General features: G+C 47.5%; 1 protein-coding gene across 2 annotated transcripts in view; it reads right to left on the bottom strand.

Annotated features, from left to right (window-relative positions):
* SLC38A12 (solute carrier family 38 member 12) overlaps window positions 1-21,397 on the bottom strand; it is a 46,115-nt gene extending 24,718 nt beyond the window's left edge. Inside the window, exons 1-8 of one of the 2 annotated variants that reach the window (XM_075440859.1) lie at window positions 21,302-21,397; window positions 19,911-20,021; window positions 17,825-17,946; window positions 15,788-15,869; window positions 14,750-14,852; window positions 14,256-14,336; window positions 9,689-9,788; window positions 8,783-8,891 (exon numbers count right to left, since the gene is read on the bottom strand). In XM_075440859.1, coding sequence (XP_075296974.1) covers window positions 8,783-8,891; window positions 9,689-9,788; window positions 14,256-14,336; window positions 14,750-14,852; window positions 15,788-15,869; window positions 17,825-17,946; window positions 19,911-19,955 — 642 coding nt within the window. In that variant the 5' untranslated portion in view covers window positions 19,956-20,021; window positions 21,302-21,397. The remainder of the gene's footprint in view (window positions 1-8,782; window positions 8,892-9,688; window positions 9,789-14,255; window positions 14,337-14,749; window positions 14,853-15,787; window positions 15,870-17,824; window positions 17,947-19,910; window positions 20,022-21,301) is intronic. The other variant, XM_075440860.1, reaches the window with a different exon arrangement.
* Between the last annotated feature and the right edge of the window lie 28 nt (window positions 21,398-21,425).

Here is a 21,425-nt window from a genome sequence, read left to right as displayed (position 1 = left end):
GCAGTCTGGTTCTGGAGCTGGCCCAGATCTGAGCACCATGGACTTCCCACTTTGGAAAGAACACCCTGCAAAACCAGTTCCTCCTCCTCTTAAAGTGAAGAAATCCAGGCACAAAGTATTTTCAGAAAGTCATTCAGTGCAGGGATTGCAGTCCCTGGCATACCTGGGGTGTGCAGGATGACAGCCAGCGGCAAGCTTGCACTCTCTGGGGTAAATACACTTTCATTACCATTTTTCACAACAAGAGAAAGATGGAGGCCTGCAATAACCCTGAGATGACTGGCATGTAATTTTTCATCACTGGAGTATTTATGGCACAGCCATTTGCAGCATCTTGTAATCACTTTACTGCCTTCTTGACCCCTGGCTCCCCCTTATTCTGCATCTCCTAATTGCATCTGAACAAGCAGGAGGGAAGCAGCAAAGTGGATAGATGCAGGAGAGCCGACCGGTTGGTTTGTGATACTTGGAAGGACAGCAGAGGAGTTGCAGATCCAGGTCTGGCTGTACCCCCCCCCCCCCCCCAGCTTGCTCTGACCTCCCACAGGCTGTGGAACAGGAGCCTTCCTCCTTCCAACACTGGGTAACCTTGAGGAGTTGCACCCCGCCTCCCCAATTTATTAGCATGATTAGCAGAGATTAATGAGTTCCTTCCAACGAAGTGTGAAGCCATAATCATTACACACAGACACTGCCCAAAACCCTGCATATGCACAGCCTCTCCTGGCAGGGTATTGGTAACTACAGCAATGTTTATATTGACCACAAAAGCCCCCAGGTTAGACAGCATAAAGCGAGGGAGACGTGGACCAGCGTGACACGGATGCACCGAGGGCCCTGCAAACGTATCAAGCTACAAACAGGGCCAGGAGGTTCCTGGGTTCAGCAAGGATGACTGTTCCTGAAGGCTACTGACCCCTCGCCCGCCACACCACAGACAGTGCTTCCACCACTAAGCCACCATTCTTCCTCTTTACTTTTTCCCCCCTACAAATTCCTCCATCGATTCTTCAGCTGCCTGGAGGATGTAGTTTCAGGGACAGCATAATCCTGTTCACTGTGCCAGCCAGGAGATGCCTGAAGGGAAAGGAAGCGTCCCACACTTAACCACTTTGCAGCAGCACAAAAGCAAGAGATAAAGCCTGGGGCTAGCAGGGAGCCTGCTTGCTCCCGGCCTCCTCCTTCGCCTTCCCTGTACAGCGCACACCAAACTGGTGCAACAGGCTTCAGAGCTCAGCTCTGCCCGAGAGCATTATACCGACTTCAACTTACAAGATAAATCCCAGCTGCATTATTTGTATTTATAGTCCTGCTTACAGAAGCATGAGCCATGTGTGGGATTTGCTGATGTAGTTCAAAAATCCACATTTCAGGACAAGAGTGTCAGTGATCTCACCCAGACATAAAGTGCAATTTAGGAGGATATTAAGAAGTTGCAGACTTATTTAGGAATATAAAGAGATACCAGCCTGTCCAGAGCTCTTTCCTCCACAGCCTCTGGTAATGTTCAGAGTGGCACAATGGCACAGTTCTGCAGCCCTGGTGCTTTCTACCTGTATATTAAGGAACTAATGATAATTTCAGGGGAGGAGAGATCAAGGCTGCTGTCTAACTCGATGAAATCACTGATGCAAATCAGGCAGGCAGCAAGGTCAGACCTCTGTTTAAAAACAAAACTGGTGTTAAAACACAGAACAAGATACTGGAAAACATGCCTTTGAGAAAAAGATTTGTATTGCATCTCCCAATGGAGTGCTTAGCTGACTTAAAGGGTCTTCTCCAACTCTGGTTTCTAGGATGCTGTCACTACCACTGCACAAAATAACACTGCACAGGGGAGATGCATTTATTACTTAATTTCTACAAGAGTGTTCCAAAAATGAAAGATCTGAGAGTCTGCTGGAACAGTCTAGTCCAAGAAAGGAATTTTAAGAGGCCATTTTTAAACCTTTACAATTTGTGTAGCGCCTGGGTGACCACAAACACATATCGGTTCCAACACCTGCCCCTTTTGGTAGAGATTGGTCTCCAATACCAAGAGAGAACAGTGTCAGCTTTGCTACCTTGCTGCCCAAGTGAGCTTACTCCAAAGGACAGTTTTATGTAGGAAAAGCAGCAGCATGGCCTCTCAGCCTCACCAGGGTGGCTCTGCTGGGCAGCAGGGGCTGTAGTTGGAGCCCAGTAAACACCATTGGCGAGCTGATAACTGCAGGAAGCACACCAAAGAAAACAGAGATATATCTAGAGCCACTTCTTTGCCCAATTTGTTTAGCTGGCTTGCTTTCAAGGTTCATGCCCACCATCCATCAGCTCATCAGTCAAACCAAGCACTAAAGTGTGCAGGACAGGCTTCTACAGGGAAGTCAAGCACATCTGAGCTCATCAATGGCCTCTGCCCATCACAGCAGCCACCTTGCTTCTCTTAAGGGCTGGTAGCACCCGCAGCACATCTGGCCAGGCACACAATCAGCAGCACAGCACCCTTCCCTTCCAGACAGCCCTTGCCAGACAGCTGAAAGTGGCAGGGGGGAAGGACTGGCCCTGTGGTAAAGCTCAGTGTCCAGGCGACAGCGCAACTCAAGCACCACTTAAGGAAAAAACCACTTCTCATTGTGAAGTGAACCGACAGCTCTGTGCAGAAAACACATTGCAGTCCCCTGCACTATTGATTTTCCAGTGAAAAGAGACAAGCTAATCCTTTAAACTCAGTTGCTTCAATCCGTGGTCTTGCAGTTGCTTCACTATTGCACCAAAGGCTCACTCTCCCACCCAGCCCTAGCAGCAGGGAGGCTTCCCTTCTGGCTGATGTTTCTTTTACTCACAAAGCAATCAGTTACAAGGTAAGCAAGAGAAAAATAACACACCAGAAGCTGAACTCCAGCTCTTAGGTCACCAGTATAACAAGTTTATATTCCACTTTCACAACTCCACACTCCTCCTGCCAGGTCAGTAAAAACCTCTTATTCACAAGGACAGTTGTTATCTGAAGTTCCCTCTGCGCTAGGGAACATGAAGGGTGTGGGGAAACTCCAAGAGAGCGAGTTTATCTGTGACAGGCATATGACGAGTGAGCAACTGAAAGAATTTATTGACAAGCCCACAGAAGAATGGACCAGGATGAAGGAGGAAGTATTTATGCTGTATTAACGAGACTGTGTGCCAATTTCAACCTTATTAGTTCACAATAAAAAAAGCTGAAAATTGCCTTCCTGTCCCACATCCAGACACCATTTATTTTAAAGGAACTTGGCTCCTGTCCTCCTTCAACCACTTCAGAGCAAAGCAGCAACTTAACTGACCTTACTTTTTGGAAGCTGACTAGATGAGAGGCATGACAAGACTCCAATCAGCCTCTGAGACTGGGCTTTTAGCCAAGCAAAGCTGTATTTCAGAGGCACCTGTAACAAACAGTTAGGGCTATTGATATTTATGCTTAATGCAGTACCAGTTCCTCTCCTCCCACAGCTATGGCTCAAAACTCAGGTGCCTGTACATACAGAAATGGTGTAGTATTCTGGACCCTGGAGAGGCTTTTCCCTATTTTGAAGGCTTTCAGAACTGCATCTAGACACAGAAGTAGCAGCTGCCTTTTTTGTTCATTTGTTTCTATTTCTGTATCAGTATCATAATAAAACACATCAGAGCATTTGTGGTAGGAAATATAATGCAATATCTTTGGCAAGAAGGTCTTACCATGAATAACTTCTTATAGGATACGCAGGGTGACATGCTAATAGTGCCCCAGTCGTGCTGCATCCTTACTGTAAGCTGGGGTAACCTGGAACATAACAATGCTACAGTTTAAGCAATTTATTTAAAAAGATGATGGCTTCACACCAGCAGGGTAAACTTCCATCAGCTTTCCTTCTTTGCCCCCGGCTCACCCCAGGAGTCCAGGGCAAGGACCCCAAACCTTTTTGATTGATGTGCCATGAAATCAGCCCTCCCTGCTCCAGACACCCGCCAGTGAAGCAGCTACCTTCCCCACCGCTGTCTCTCAAGGTCTCTAGACACCGAGACCTGTAAGAATAAACATCCAGGAGACAGCAGCTGTGACCCATTTATTACTGGATGCTGCTGCAGGGCACAGCTGAAGAAGGCAGGGCAGAGGAAAAGCACTTGCTGCAAAGGGAACAAGCGGAGCAAACCCAGGTGTCCTTGGAAGAAGCACCCTGCTCGCTGCACTGCTCCAGCTCCCAGTTGGCAAGGGACAGCTTCGATCAAGCACAGGTGTTCAAGTACTACCATGAGGACTCCCCTCCTATCACCGCCAGAATGGAAAAAATAAAACAAAAAAAACCAGAAAGCAAACCCACAGAGGCCAGAAAGCAACCCTGAGCTGGCAACGTGGACAGAGAAGCCACAAAAGTCTCATGTACTGAACAAGCCAATAAAACTGCCCTAGTGTAGGCAAAAGTATCTGGAAAGATCCTTTGAGACAACAAAACTCACCGGCACCTTTACCCAGAGCAGGGGGTACACACACACACGCAGCACAGCCTGAAATGCCAAGGAGGGAAGCAGAGGAGGGAAGCAGAGGAGGGAAGCAGAGGAGGGAAGCAGAGGAGGGAAGCAGAGGAGGGAAGCAGAGGAGGGAAGCAGAGGAGGGAAGCAGAGGACGTACATTAGCAGCACAAAGCACGGCGCTCCAGCCTGGAGCGGAAGAAGAAGGCGGGGAAGGCAGGCAAGATCTACATCAACACTTATCAGTTCAGCCTTTGCATTTGCCGATTAAGTTCTGCTGGCACTGAGCAATTGTACGTGTCCTCAGCCCACCTCCTCGCCCCCCTGCACAGCCTCCCGCGGCTGCAGCCCGGCCCCACTCTGGTCACTGGGTATTCTGATCAGAGCATCAGGCTGGGGTGACATTGTCCCCTCCTGAAGAGGGATGGTAAGCGCCTGCAAGCCCGCTCATTTTGTTCACTGCACAAGCACGTTTCCAACTGGGATAATCTCCATTAAACCATCTGCGCTCCCATCTTCGCTGGGCCCGCACCCGCTGGGCTGCCTGTGATACTGCAGCATCTGTGAACCGGCAAAAGCGGATGCCTCGTCCCTTTCCCAATCAGCTAAAAAAAACCAGCAGAGACTCAGACAGAACAGATGCACCTGGTAGCTCTGACGTGCTACCGAGCCAGGCTACCAGGAGTACCCGTGCCAGTGCCTCTTCTGAAAGGCGTACGGCTTCCCCTGAGAATTGAAGCTATTTCCTTTCCATCATGGGAAGACACCACGCCCCAAACTGCCAGACGAGCAGGGCTGAGAAGAGAGTAGAGGTTTTAGCTACAACGGCTGCCCTGGTGCAGAAGCGAAGCACCATTTGCCAGGTCATGAACACATTTTGGATCAGATGCTCTGAATGGCTGCTGGTCCCCAGGATTTAATCTCTTATTTATCTCGGTATCTGCTTTCTAGAAACAGGGACTATCATGTTGCATTCCTTCATCACTGGAACAGAAACACAAGAAAGTGTTACGACGAGAGATCTGAAACTTTAATCCACCGCCCCTTCCCCACAGCCTACACAGAAGACGTCCAGCTGACCTTACAGAAACCATGATAAAGCATCTGCATTGAAGTGTGAATTCAGAGCAGAGAACTTGACCCTGTCCTTAGCATTGCCACCGAGACAGCCAAGGGACTCAGAAGTCACTTCAACTGTCAAGGACACGACAGCATGGTGATGGATCTGAAGCGAAGACAGAAAGCCATCGATCTGCTTTAACCATAATCAGTGCTTGCCTTCAACAAGGTCGCCGGGCCATCAAACACAGGCCTTTCTTCCAGCCGACTTCACCTGCATGGTCTCGCCCTCACCAGCACAGAACAGCACAGCAAGGCTTGCCTTTTAAACCTCCCAGCACTCCTACGGCCCCAAAGAGGTGGCAAATATTAGCAGCAAGCGATGGGACAGGAGCAAAAGTCTGTTTTGGTATTTCCTGCACTTGCCTTCACTTGTTTGTTTTGCAGGCCTTTATTTTCCAAGGCAATTTACAAACAAGAAGCAAGATAACCATTTGTTCAGACAAAGGTTAATGGGGGCCTAGTGGTCTCTGAAGACTCTGCAGTCACACTTAGGTGTGAAATTTTGGAGTAGCAATAAAGATGCTGCACAGACAAGCAAGTCTCAAGAGAAGGATTTAATCTGTCTAAATACTCTCATTATGTACATAGTTTCCAGCTTCCATTCACAGCGATCAGAGCAGAGACAGCTTCCAAAGGCCTTTTTGGACAATAAACCGTGAAATAGGATTTTTACATCAGTCATTATTCCCCTCTCCACCCACAGCTTCAAGAGTCAATGTTTGAAATGGTTTTTGTTGAAAAGACGACATAACGTTGGGAGAGAAAGAGTCGACAGGAGGAAGGCAGCAACAGACCTTTGGCAGACTGGTGGTACTTGGCACAAGGGAGCTCCCATTGGCACGATTTTCCCAGAAAACCTCCAACAGATTATTTCTCCTGGTAGTCCAAAAAAGGCTTTCTGTGGGGTCACGCACAGAGTATACAGGACTACATCCAGAGACCGGTTTCACTGGAACAGGTAAGAGGGTCCAGTTACATCCGCCCATCTTGCTCCTAAAAGTCACTTAAACCTAAATACAATACTAAGATGAGGTGAGAAAACTAGAGGCAGGCATCTAGGACAAAAGTGCTGATCCAAAAACTCAGCTGCTTTCTTTTGGGATCACAGTGTCCATCTGTCTCCTTGCCACAGGGGAACTTAGCCTGCAAAAAGAGACCTTGTTTGTCCACTGAAACGTGGAACCTGAATTATTCCAACAAGCAAGAAATCAAAACATGAAAAAGTGAAGAAAACAGAGAAGTTCTCTATGGGTATGATATGAATAGCTATGCTCTTGATGCATCTCACCCCTCCTCACTTTCACATCGCCTTTTCCCCTTCAGACAAGCAGGTTTCAGCTTTTCTTGCATGTTCCAGACCCCGCTTCTATACACCACAAGCTTGCACAAAATTTGTAGAGATAGTTACAGTGCTCTGCTATTAAATCCTTTTGCTTGAAGTCAAGCGACTTGCTACCCCTGCCTTTCCACCCCCAGGTTCCTCTCGGGAAGTTTAAGAGCTCTAGCTACCGGTCACTAATTGCCCACATTGCAAACAGGACAGCTTAGCCTATCGGAGGCAGCCCACACTTGAAGACAGTGTCAGGGCTGTGGGTCTGAATGTTTTATAGATAACTACACCTCTTCTCCCTCTCCAGGGAAGTCGTCATCGTATTTGTTTTCTAGAAAATAAGACCACACAGGTCGAGCAGGGAGTGGGACCAGCAGAACAAGTCCCAGTTTACTCCCATACTCGTTCAGTAAGCAGCATTAAGAGACCTCAACAGAACCCCGCGACTCTGAGATAATGCTGACACCCAGCAACCTCCTGAACACAGTGACTGTTGGACACCCGCCCCTCCAGTAACCCACTACAGACTGGGACATTCTGCCATGAACAATCCCTCCCTGCTTCTAAGGGAGAGCGGAAAAAAGCTCTGAAACCCTCATCTCAGCTACTGAGCAGGGAAGGATTAAGCACCACCAAAGACTTTGCAGATATTTATTCTCCAAATCCACAAGAGAAGACAAGCAGAAGGAAAAGCTCCTCTGAGAGTTATGTACACAGGCAGAAAGTCTAATGCTTACACAGTCTTAATTTTTTAATTTTTCAAGTCCTAACAACAATTATCTTCATGAATTATAGACATAATATCCGAGAATGCAGGCAGTAATTAATGCATGTCTGCCTTTCCTGACTAGCTCCTTCTGCTGGGTCAGGGAGAGTTACTGAAATTCAGGAATTAAATCTTCAATCTTCTGGAAGTTTTAAAGAAACAGACCAAGACACAATTTAATAAAGCAATAACATTTCTCTTAAATAATTAACTAGGCTTTGACATTCACTAATATTTCTGAGGCCCAGCTCTTACTTCGCGATAACGCTGGAACAAATGCACTTAGGCATGTGATCCACTGAAGGTCCAAATGTACGAACCGCAAGACTGCTTCAGATAGTCTTCACCCCTGGATTTCTCTGCACACAAACACAGCCACCTTCACTATTTTGTTTCTTAAAATCTCACCAAGATCCTTAACAGAAGCCATGCTAAGCAGCACTTCCATACCTCCCTCTTCTCATTTTGCCCTACTGACATCTGTCTCCAGGTACCAGGCTCAGCTCTCCCCAAGCTCAAGAGAAGCAGCGTTTATCATCCTTTGGGAAAAACCTTGGTTTCACAGCAGAACCACACCACAGTAATAGACACAATAGACAATCCTAAACTAGACAGAAAGCCATTACTAAAGCAGCGTATAGCACTGGATGTTGTTTAAGCAGACTGTTTCCATCATCTCTCAAAAAGCAGATTCTCCTGCAGCATAAACAATTTTATTCACATAAAGAACGCACTCAGGAGATCTTAATACGCTCGAGTGTACTGACAACAATTACCTCAGAGCCACAATTACTTTGTCAGCCATTGAAAAAAAACCCTCCCTTTGGCACAGAGGTACCACCTGCTTAAGCAATATAAAACTACACAATGAGGACAGAACTCTACTTCCACTCAAAATCACAAGGATTCTGATGGCCACCAAACACAGCCATGACACCAAGATCAGAGAAGAGGTAACTGGCCCACAAGGCCAGAACGAATCAAAAGCTTCACACCTCTGTTATTCACTTGAACCACATCACCTCTACAGGAAAACATCCCTATGCACTAGAGGTAAAGTTGAAATGGAAATAACGGTCATCACAGTCTCAGAAACTCACCAGATACAGTCTGTAAGCATCAATCCGTCGAATAGGCCCCCAGCACTTATCCGTGTCGTTATACTTTGTGCCATCTCCAACACTGCAAGAATGGTTGCCAGTGGCACTGCTGGGAAAGGAGGGAGAAACAAAAGAGAGTAATTAACTCCTAGCAGATGTCCTTTCCTTTCCTGCCTTCAAGAAAGAGGAATGATCAGAGACCTGAAGTGTCCGTTCCTCCCCCGCCTCCCTGAACACCCTCCTCCCTTATTTTTTCTGGACTGTGTAACACAGCAAGTCACTGAGTACCATACATTTAAAGGCTAATTCTTGGATTGCCCACAGTTATTTATAAGTTTGGTCATTTGGTCATCAAGCTAGCAAGTCTGGGTCATATACGGATCACTGTGGTTTTCCATCTCCAAGACATGAGTCCAGACCCAGCCCAGCACAGCTTTGATCAAACCAACCTCTTTCATTACCTGTTTACTTGAGAAAGGAACTGGTCTCAGTCCAGAGCTAAGTCCATATAACGTCACCACTCGCTAGTCACGGGCTTAGTAAGCATCACAACTCTCGGCTCTTCTCCAAAGAGACAGAGAAGCTAAAATACTGCATAATATGGCAGTCAAACTATTGAGCAACAAGTCCCATGTCTGCAAGGTGCTGAAGCTGAAAGCACTTCACACCTGAGGACTCATCTGAAATCAGGCCAGCCACTTTTCAGGCAGGCAGCAGGCACTTGGGTGCGGAATATAAGACAACTTCACCTTCCCACCCACGAGTATTGGGCTGTCCTCGAGTCATTTCTCCACTCTGCTCTTTAGAAAGAAGAGCTGATCCCAGTCAGATTTCTCACCCCATCAAATCCAAGAGCCTGCTCTCTTCTCTGCTAGCTCGCAACCCCACAGCAGTAAGCACACTTACCAGGTCACCTGCATGAGAGAGACTGGTACAGCTGCTGCGTAGATTGCCAGGTCCCCATAGAGGTAGATGATTATGCAGAAATAGAAGAGGTTGACACCCACTGCAGGAAAAGGAAATTTTGTACAGACAGCGGAGTACACAGCGACTCTTGAACACTGCACTTCAAATACACAAACATTTTCCAAGGCCTTAAAAATACATCACCATTTGCCTCCATATTTTACTTCTTTCTGCAGCAAACTCCACCCGAGGATCCCATCAGCAGCTTAGGGAACTTGGCCACAGCACAGGAACTGAGGTGACATGAGGTGCCTCAGAGCTCAACTCTGCCTCCTTCACCGCCTGGCCCTGACACCAGGGGCTGTAGTCCATGCCCATCCTCCAGCCGCTGGTCAGGACCAACAGGTCTCTCCTAAGTCACCTGCCAGATGAAGCTGTCAGCTTTGAAGAGCCACAGGCAAACATCTAGCTGATGCTCACAGACTTGGCGTGAGCATGGCTTGACAAAAGGCAATATGAAGAGAAGATGCCAATTCCAAACCCTCTGCTTGCAAACCTGCAGGACATTCACATTAGGGATCTGGCCCCGCAGAGCTCAGGTTCCAAACAGTTGAATTGGAGCTACTTTGGGAGATTCCTTACCATCAGCAACTTGAACCAAGGTTCAAACCTCCAAAGCTTTAAAACTCTGTTTCTGCAGCCCTCTTAACACCCTACTGCCACACTGTATGTGGTTCCTGCCCTATACTGTTTTCTTGAGTGCTTTTTTTTTTTTCCAAGCTTGCCCTGCCTTCACCTGTGAGATGAAAAAAAAAAAGAGTCTTGCACAAGTTTATTGGGTGCACAGAACAGGCTTACTGGGGCACTACAAGACACCACTGTGGAGGGCTAAAATCTGCAGGGATAAAGAAATGCTTGATCAGACACCAGGATTCTTTTCTTCCAATCAAGTTGGTATAAATCTCACCAAGAAAAAACAAACTGGAGCATATTTTAGTTCAGAGACAGGTGAGCTACAAAAAAACCCCAAGCCTCAGATTTTTTTCATTTAGGAAGTTGACATTGAAGGAAAACAGCTCAAGGAACCTGCACATACTTTCAAGTTGCGATGCCACCTGATGCCTAATCCTAATGCAGCTCGGGCAAATCAGTTCCCCTCTCCAAGCCTCACACACGACAACTATCAAACAAGGACAGCACTACTGCAGGAATGTGGACTAACACTTCTACAGTGCTTGCATGCCCTGAAGCTTTACCGTGCTGCCCCTAGATCTCTGGATGTCAGGAAATATTAAGAAACATTCTCCCTTCTTTTAAATAAATTATTCAATAAACTGAGCATACTTAGCATATAACATTCCTAAAAAAAGGGCTGTATTGGGAAAGCAGCAAGGAAACTTCCCCGCTTCTGTGAAGCGGCACACTAGGCCAGCACGCTACAGTTGTTCCTGGGCTGTCTAAACAGACAAATGGAGATCCTGCAGAAGCTGTCAGATCATTTCATATAGTTCCCCCCTTGTTTTCTTCCTCTGAAAGATTAATGACGGCTTCACAGCTAAGGACTCTCTGCGTTGTTCTGAAGATGGCGACAAGCTACCTACCAGTTTTCTCAAATTTCCTACTAAAAAAGGTTAAAGATTATACCAAATATCTGACAGAGGACAGAAGCTGCAAGTCATATCAGGCACAGGACTACACCAATTCAGATATAGATTTTGTTTTGGGGATCTGATACTGATGTCAGGCCTAAGCTGCACCACCACCCCCCACTAATTCCCCCCCTCCAAAAAAAAATAAGGCTAACACAACCAGTTAAACCACACAGCACCACCAGGTACCCACCAGCACACACCACCTCCCCGTGCCAGTGCCAGCATCTCTGTCTGTGGGAAGTCCATGCAGCAGTCCTCTGCCAAACTCATCCTCTCGAAGGCAGAAAGACTTTAGCATCAGTTCTTTTATAAACTGCTACTGACCCTCCTTAATCAATACTTTCATTACTGGACACAAAACGGGAAAAAAAAAAAATCAATGACTTCCTGTGGGCAAACAGTATGATAGATGGGCCTAGAATCCATTATCGCAATAAACGACTGCTCGGTCCCAGAAGAAAGCACCCAACATTGCAAATTTAAAAAAAAATCCAAACCAGCAGTTCTTCGGAGCCAGCTCTTTTGAAAGACCATACAGACCCTTCACAGCCTAAACCTAAGGCAGCTCCCTTTAAGAAAGCAGACAGTCTGAAATTGAGATTTATCCCCAGCTTACCTCCCAGGACTGCAGATTCAACTCCTGTCAGATTGTTGAAAATAAAAATCAGTCAAGAGAAAGGAGCAGGGAACTCGCTAGAAATCAGAAGCTTTGAGGTCTACAGCAAAGCTTTCAGCAGCCTTCCCTCTGCAGGCTCTGTAGCCCTCAGACACCTTGGGTTTGGAACCATACTTCATATATTGTGAGCAAAAACCCACCCAGACGTTTGCTAGCTGTGAAACTGCAGAGGTTGGTGCTCGAAACTGGGAATTCCCAACTGCAGCCCAGTTTCTCAGCCCTAGGCACTAACGACCAGCCACTGAGCAGCTGCCCTTACTGAAGGTCTTTCTGTGCGACCCTCCGAAGGAGGTACTTCAGCGAGGATCTGCAGAGGGAAGTGCTCTTCTCTTCTCTGCAGCCACTCAGCAGACCAGATGGTGTCTCTGAACTAGAACTCAGAAACAGTACAGGGATGGAGCCTCTCTGCTGAGCACCGAGGAGGCGGAAGCAGCAAGAGAGGCACAGCTGCCCCAGACCCTTTGCTGTGTGTACCTCATCTCATCTGGAAGTCACGAGTTGTTTCAAGTTATGGTGTGCAGCTGCTCCAGCTGCCTTCCTGCAGAGATTCACCCCTTTGCATTGGGCTGAGTAGGTCCTGGGGAGGATCCCCAACACAGAAATCCGATAACTCTGGCTAAAGCAACATGAAGAAGGGAGATTAAGATTTGGAGTACTAAGCAGTTTATATCACTTTGCTATGAAGAGTACCTCAGCGCCTGATGGGAGCAAGGACGTGTATTTCCAGCACCCTCTACTGACTGAGCAGCAGCCAGCAGCGAGGCAGAGAGGTCTGGAAGGCAACTGCCCAACGTCTGGCTGGCTTGAGGGGTCGTTACCACCTTCCCCTGCAAAGCACATGCAAAGCAGGGGCCTTCTGGAACTCGTTATGGGAGCACTCGGCCTCCTGCGATCCCCCAGCCCTCCTGCAGCCGAACAGGCCTCGACAGCTGAATCCTCAGCAATACTGCTGAGCCCTGTTCTACGGTGCTTGCTCTCAAAGAGCTTCCCAAATGTCACTCCCCAAAGGATGACTGAGAGACAGGGAAGTGTTCAGTGCTTCTTTACAACAAGAAAACTTGCCTAAAGTCAGAGCAACCCAGTGCTACAGGCAAGACTAGGAACAAGACATCTCTGAGTCTCCAACCCACAATGAAGTCACCTCTCCTCTGACTAGACAAGTGGCAGTCTGACCCAAGGTGGATTATTTTGACAACCCCAATGATTCAAATCTTCAAAGGCCCAGAAGAGGCATGCAGAGAAATGAAGTTTTTTGCAATTGGTCTTTAAAATCAGCAATAATATAGTTCAAAGAATCTTCACTCCTTAAGCCCAGCTGTCCTTCAGAGGCAACAGTCTTACACTGGCATAAAGCTGATGTAATGCAGTGCAAAAAACCAGCCCGTCACACATCTTTGTAAGGTGGCCAGTGAACAAGAGAAAACGTCACTTTCCTCAAGAAATGGGGCCCAACAGACTCAAAACTGCACAAGTCATGGTGTCTGATGATTTTCTGGCTATGCACCGCATTTAAAGTGTACTATTTTACAAGCTTAAGAATACCTACCATTGTAGCTTGCATTTCTGTTGCACGCAGCAATGGACATGGCTTTATTGCAGTATGGTTACAAGTTTGTTCCCTGGCTCACACGAGACATTTAAAAAACATCTGCCTATCACACGCACACCAGGGAGCCTTTCAGCAGTTCACATCCCAGCAGCTCTCATGGTGACCCCCCAGACACACGCAATTCTCAGAAGCTGTCCCCTGAAGTCTCTCTCCTTCAGATGATACTTACAGGGGTCAGGGAAGCCCAAACATCTTATTCTCAAATGCCACAACCAAGATGAAACCAGCAAACACTACCGTTGGGCTCTACTGCCTTAGACAGTGGAGATCACAGAGGATAGATGCAGTTCAGAGTTAGGTCAAAGGCAGTCAGAAGAGGCATGACTGACACTTACCCATCTCAAGAAACTGGGCCCATAACCTGCAGTATTTTGGCTAGTTCTTCTCCCACCACAGCACCCTCCCCTTCATGCAGGTTGTGGCCCACCTGACCCATAAATACTCTGCTTTGCAGAAACACCACACGGAGGGATGCATACAGTCCACAGAGAGAAGGAACGACACTTTTGGGTGGAATCACCACAAACTCAGGATGTAAACCCACACTGAGAAGCACGCAGACTTCAGGAAAGCCATACGCACAGCCTGCAGGAGGATCCGAAGGGACTTATGAAAACATGAATCACTTACCTTTATTGAAGAACATGGAAGCCATCTGGCCCATTTCCACCCTCTCAGTGATTTCAAAGATATTGGCTGAGCCACGTCTCTCTGCAAGTTGAAAACAAGAAGAGTTTCAACAAGTCCCCCCAGTAAACCCAGGGGCCAGGCTATCTGAAGACACTTAAGGAGCTCTAGCAACAGCCTGAAGGACAGTCTATTCGACTCCACAGCTGCAGAGTCACTGGTCCAATTACTCTGCTGAAGCTAATTTAAAGCATTTTCAAAGTAAGATATTCTCATCTTAGTGACCTAGAAGGGAAAGATCTTTATCAGACTGTAGGAGGTGAAATGAATTCTCAATGAGTCTTATCTTGCAAGTGCTAAGGACTTTGGAATGCAAACACACAGAATTAAGGGTGAAGTGAACAGAAGAGTCCTGCTCCCCTTGCTGGAGCCCACTGGGGACACTGTCTACAGAAAAGAGTCCTGGGATCCAGTGAAAGCATGAACTGGGTACTTACGAACTGACAGGATAGGTCGTGTCTCTGCTCGCTCGTAGCCATCTTGCAGGAGAACGTCACTGTCAGATACTCCAGAGGAAGAATCCTCATCCTCATCATCCTCCTGGAAGAAAAGACCAGACCACTGCCGAGATGTCTGCTACCCACAGTACAGGCTGTAGCACCACCAGCGTCATGACCTCATTTCCTCCAAGGAAGGTCACAAACAGGGATGGGCAGGACACTCAAGCAAAGGCAGTACCAGGGAGCCCTTGGCCTGGGATGCCGTGGAGAGCAGAAGAGGGCACTAGCAGAGCAGGCTGAAGTGAGTGACAGGCTCCGCTGACCTAGCAGGTCATGCACACAGCAACAGTGTCCAATTCATATAGTGGTACATGATACAAAGAAGTTAGAAACTTCTGGCAGATCTGCAGGGTTGCAGAACTGGTAAAAAAAAAATCCAAACATATACAGTCTTAGCTAGTCAGAGCAGACATGTCTAACTCCTAACTCCAACCCACCAACATACAGGCAGGGTTCTAAATCAGTGCAAACAATTATGCCTCACACTGATCCAGAGAAGCCACTAAAGCCAGGATCCAAAAAGTCACAAGTAAATTTTACAGGAAGGACATACTTCAGGACTGTCTACTCCCTGGGATACAGCCTGAGTGGCAGCAAGCACATTCCAGCCTGTCCCAGTTAAATGACCCGAGATCAGTAAGGATTTATAGACCTCAGCACACTCCAAGTGGCACCAATATATTGGCTGCCACCTCTCCACATTCACTGAGCAGCACTTCTGGGCAAGGAGAGCACAATCAGTAAGAAATATGAGCCACAAGGGAGATTGATTTTCAAAGTATGAGCAGAAAATCCTGTCTTTAATGAGCAAACCCCACAGGGAACTAACAGACATTTTACATGGCAAAGTTAAGTACAGTAGAAATTTATTCCTTTAGAGTTACTAATGAGGCAAGGCAAAGATGCAGAGGAATCTCAGGCAAGCCCTACAGGATAAAAGAACAAGAGAAAATGGAAAATTAACACCGCACAAACCTTGCGTTTTTCCATTCTCTTCCATCGCAGCTGGGCATTTGCAGCAGCCATGGCTTCCACCACAAAGGTCGTAGTCATATAGCTAGAGACAAATTCAACTGATATCAATAATAGTCAAGAATTGTCACTGCAGAGACATGGAGAATTATTCTGATCTGTTTGTAGGAGCGAACAAACCAAAATAATCCTTTCACCAACTCCCCACACACAGCACCTTCTTGATAGTGCTTCATGTTAGGTTGCTGCTCCCCTTTGTCCTTGAGACCGAGGTGCTCAAGCAGACCACAAAATGCAGTAAAACATAACATGTCTTCTGATACAAGAAGACACTTCAGGTATCTGGAAGGCACCTTCCTAGTGTGGGCTGAAAAAAGCCAGAGGACATACCCCTTTGTGAGAAAGCAAGCTGCCTTCCTCTTTTTAGGGCCTAGGACCAACACACTACTATTGTGAAGCTTATCTACTAGAGCCTGTGGCAAAGGTGCTACGGTCCCTTAAAGAATCTTACAAATGGCATCAGAAACAAAGCAAGACCAAGGTGCAGATGACAGGTGCATGCAAATACACTTGGCTGGAGGCCAGAGGAAAAGCTGTCCAGGGAGACAGCAAGAGCCACAGACGGAAGGAATATTCTTATCTCAGCTAAAACCAGTACCATAATAGAAAAAAAAAAAACCACAAACACAAACCCCCACACTTCAATCTTATTTAAGGCTTTAAATTGGTTTCTCGCTGCTTCAGGAACTGGACTCCCTTATCAAGCTCAAACGAGGGATCAGTTTTGTGAGAACAAAAGGAGGCAGCCCTGTCCCGAGGCCCACGTAGCAATTTCCGCACAGACTCCTTCCGCACTGAAGGGTCCCCAGCAGACATGAGGAAGTCACAAGCACCAGAACAAAAGCAACAGGGCAAGGCAGCTCCCAAGACACGTAGTGCTCTGAGCTGCGTTTTCTCAGTCTAATCTGGTGCAGTTTTGGCATGTAGGTTTGGAGGCTTGTGCTCTTCTGCTGACCTTGAAGGATTGTCTGCTGGTGCAGAGTTTCATATAACGAATTTACATTTTTAAACTTACGTATCTAAAAGGAATTGCTTCCAAAGCTCCCAGTTACTAGTGCTGCCACAGTTTACATTTTATCAAGCCTTTGCAGCATACAGCATCAAGGTGGGGAACTTGGAAGCATTACTACAGTCAGCACTGACCGAACAGTAGCTCTATACAGCAGCAGCTAGCAGTTCTGAAAAGCACTGCCTCCAAATCAAAGGCACATTCAGGCTGACAGAGCTGGTTACCGATGACACAAGACTTCTAAATTCCATTCTTACAAACAGCAGGAGGGGATTTTGGTTTGTTTTATTTTAAAACCAAGCAAGCAGGGATTCACAGCCTGTCAGAAGATGGCAATTCTATTAATAACTACTCAGACATCAGTGCTGTATCAACAGCCTTCAGCTCCACCTGCTGCTCCAGCAGGCAGACATCTGGGCAGCAGCTCATGGCGAGCCAGGGTGAAAATCATGAGACCAGCTCCTAGGTCTCGAGCAGCAAAGGTGCAGGGGCATAAGACGGGCCCAGCTATACAGTAATTTGTTTTCCTGACACTCTTGCAGCTGCCCAGAGCATTGCCAGAAACCAAGAGCAAACTAACTCAACACATCTGCATCACATCTGCAGATCACAGAGCAAAGAAGTGATGCTGTCACCTGTGACCTGGTCAGTGTTTGGGGAACCGATCCATGACAGAGGCAAGCATGGGATGTATCCAGTGTCAAAAAAGGAAGCTGGGAGAAAGGTCCCAAGAGACTCTGGACTGGAAAAAGTCTTTCCCATCAGTCAGATGGGATGTAGCACCACATTGCTGGCATTCAGAAAATGCATCCCTCCAAACAAGGTCCACAGGCAACACTACTGCAGAGACCAGTGCTCAAGGAGCAGAGGGACAGGATCACTCAGAGAAGTGGCAAAAATGCTAGCGCTGTCCTTCCAGCCTCACCCAACCAAACTCCCCAATCCGCTGAAGACACATACCCACGTCCCACCTCATAAATCCCAGGAACATCAGGAGAACAAGGCTGACGAGCCACCCTGCTGTCGCAAAGGCCTTTGGCATGGTTAGGGCTCCTGTCCCAACGATGAGGTTGAACATGTAAACCAGACCAACCTGCAATTATCCACATAATCCAATGTGAAAGTTTGCAGCTGGCCAGAGATCATCCAAGACAGCTCACACACATACTAAGCTAAAAGCAGAGAGCAATCTTTGCAAGCAAGCAGGGTGGGAGCAGGTCCATGCTAGAAATAAATATAGGAGGGGATCGATAACCAAAGAGAACAAAGTGAGCGTCAGCACATTTCTGGAGAAACTGATATTCCTCTCCATTTTTCTAATTAGTTTTACGTATTTTTTTTTGTCTTTCCAACTTATAAAGTTAGAATGTACGTGAGCTGTTTGTTTTCAAATCCACCACCTTCTACCTGAAGGGTCTACACTGTGGGTTGGGGTGTCTCCTTGTTTTCTGACCTGAACCTAAGCTGTGATGACACATACCTAAGTTACCTTTTAGAGTCTCTTGCTCTTCTAGAGAAGAGAATTCTAATTCAAAGCCTGCTTGCCATTTTACCAGCAAGCAGCTGAGCACACTCTGAAGCAGGAATTTTTACTTGTGGAAGGGAAAGGATTTTATCCTCTCTGGCAATGAGTTTTTTTTCTGTCCAGTAGCAAAAAAATAGTAGTGCACCTGGGCAGGACCCCCCACAGTATGAATTTAGCTGAACTCAAGATCAAAAATCACCCTAAAGTTTTGTTTGTTTTTTTTTATATAGGTCAGAGTCTCTCCAGAGGAAAGCCAGTAAAGAACTGTGTCTGAGTACACTTCTCTGGGTGTGGAGCAATTAATATCAGAACTATTCCCAAAAGACCCTGCAAGCGCTTACGCCCTACATTCACTGACATAAGCACAGCAAAATCATCTTTTGATGGGTCTCCCAGGAGGATGAAAAAAATCAGCCACTGCAGCTTGCAGGAAAGTTCTGTTCATTCAGCTGGCAGAGCTGTCATTCCCCGACCACACAGCTGAAGTGCCCAGGGCCATGACTCACTCTTCAGTGAAGGACTCTTGAAAAAACACCTCAGGTGATTTTCCTTGACTTTGGTCAAGCAGACAGAGATGAGAACAGTGCCTGTGTATTCAGTCTGGCTAGACACCTCCAGGGAAAGAGGAGAGAGCTACAGCCTTTGAGATTAGACTGCAGGAAATTCATGCAACACTAGCATAACATACGAGCAGGTGACACTAATGCTTTAGGGTCCAGACATCCCAGTTCCCATCTCGTTCTCTGTTTTCTCAGTTGTGACCTATTTCTGCAGCCTAATATCCAGTTCTTCTAAATTTAGTCATTAACACGGGGATGAAAATCTTAGAGCATTTGAAAGCCAATACACAAATTTCAGGACCGGTTCTATAGCTAGTGATCTGTGAGTTCACTCCAGGAAAAAAAAGTGTATGCAAAGCGTTGTTTTGAAGAGCTGGCACTATATAAACGCTTGTGGCTATGAAAGCCAGTATTTCCGGTAACGAGGTAAAACAGTCATTAGCTCTGTAGTTTCACAGGACACCACATTACAAGGAAGAAATGTCTTGGTTACTGGTTATAAGTGCAGCGGTTTAAAACAATTACTGCAACAGCTACAAATAAGTAAACTTGGAGAAATGCAGAGAGAAGCATTATATAAAGTAAAAGAAGTGGGATAATTTCCACATCACAATCCCCCTTCCTTCTGCTAGCTTCATGTGACAATTTGGGTCGATGAAAACATTAACAAAATGTAAGGAAAGTGGGCAGAAGGATGCAAGAGCTGGTATGGGACATGAAGCTCAAATTTTTAACACTTTCAGAACTATGCCTTAAGCAGACACTGTCCCTTTACAATATATAAAGTGATCTGCAACGTAAAAAAAACCCCAACAACTACAAGTATTAAGCATTTTTAAGTACCCTTTGACCGCTGTCACCTCTTGAAACACTGAGGTTATGCCCATGGGGAAGTAGGAAATGAAAACACAACGTTAAGAGAAGAGGATTTTGAAGAGACTTGTGAGCAAACCCACAAAGAGCAGCACTTACATAGGGAGAGTACAGCTCTCCTGTGTCGGTAATGCCACCAGCCATGGCGAGGACGGTGGGGAGGCTGCGAGCAAAGCGAGGAGGGTGTTTTCAACTTCTATTGCCTTTAACCTAGGGAAACATCGTAAAGTTGTGTTAGCTCTGTCGGAAAGAGGAGGAACTGCTGAGTCAGCTTTTGGACATCGGTCTTCTAATATTTGGACAAAAGAGGATTCCAGCAGGATCTTGCACTTCGGACAGATATACCCCACCCAGCAGCAACACTTGGTTCAATACTCTACTGAAAAGTTCTTATACCCATTAAATGAGTTTAAAAGTAACCAAAAGGCCCTGCCCTTTCTCAGCACGGGATGACCAAATTTCACCATCCCCAAACAGCCAGAGGGGCCGTTTCAGACACTAAAACCTCATGAGGAAGAACGCCTGCCTTGAGGATGATCTCATATCGCTGCTTCTTACGCAGCTACTACTGCTAGAGAGCACACGCCGCCTGCAAATCAAAGCAGTAAAAAAACCAGCCTACAGTCTCTCCTCGTAATCTCAAGTAAAGAAACAAGCAGACAAATGAAAATACTGGACCTGTGAAAAAAAAAAAACCCAAGAAGTTTTGTTGCATGTACCAAGGTTTCCAAAGCAGAAGTATTTGGGGAACTTCACATTATCTTAGAAAAACTACAGGGAGAACCCAAGCCTTCCGAAAGGTTTCAGAGTTAATAAATAATTAGGCACAGTTGAATTGGTTATGAGCTTTATCAAGTTTCTCCTACCTCTACACATGCCCCGACTGCGCCATACCAACCGGGACAATCCACCGGCACAAACTGCACAAGCCAAGAGCACTAACCAGAAACCCAAGCGGTTTCTCAGCTTACACACGCGCGCGCCAGGCAGTGCAGCTCGCTGTGGGCGCAGCTGGGCCGGCCCTTGGGAGCAGAGGCCAAGCATCTCCTCGACCCAAGCCACGGAGCCAACCTCAACAAACCAGGAGAAGGCAGCAAGGCCGCGGGCCCGCCAGCCAGCCCCCGCCGGGACACGGCCCAGCAAAGCGGGCTTGCGCAGGGCACCCACCAGCCCGGGAGGGCGCTACCGCAGGGCCCGCAGCCCGCCAAGGCCTCCGGAGCCCCCCGGGCCTGCAGCCCCCGGGGCCGACCCTCTCCGCCCCGCAGAAGCCCCCGACGGCCCGCCGGGGCCTCGTCGCTCCAGCTCGCCGCCGCCCCGCGCCGGGACCCCCTTCCCCGCGCCCCCGCCTGCGGGAGCTGTCCCCGAGCCTCACCGCGCACTCTCCCTCACAGGGACCCCCCCTCACACCCCACCTACGGCCCCCTCACACCGGGACACCTACGGCCCCCTCACACCGGGACACCCCCCCCCCCCACAGCCCGGGACCTCACCGGCGGCGGCTCGTGCCGGCGGCGCCACCTCCCTCATCGCGGGGCCCTCAGGGCGCACGCGCCGGCCACGCGGAATCTTCCGCGCACGTGACCGGCCCGGCGGGGCGGGGGCGGGGGCGGGAAA

Source organism: Opisthocomus hoazin, chromosome 21 (genome assembly GCF_030867145.1).
Source record: "Opisthocomus hoazin isolate bOpiHoa1 chromosome 21, bOpiHoa1.hap1, whole genome shotgun sequence".
In the NCBI taxonomy this organism is placed as follows: domain Eukaryota; kingdom Metazoa; phylum Chordata; class Aves; order Opisthocomiformes; family Opisthocomidae; genus Opisthocomus; species Opisthocomus hoazin.
The sequence above is the reverse complement of the archived record's forward strand: the minus strand, read 5'-3'. Positions and strand labels throughout refer to the sequence as shown.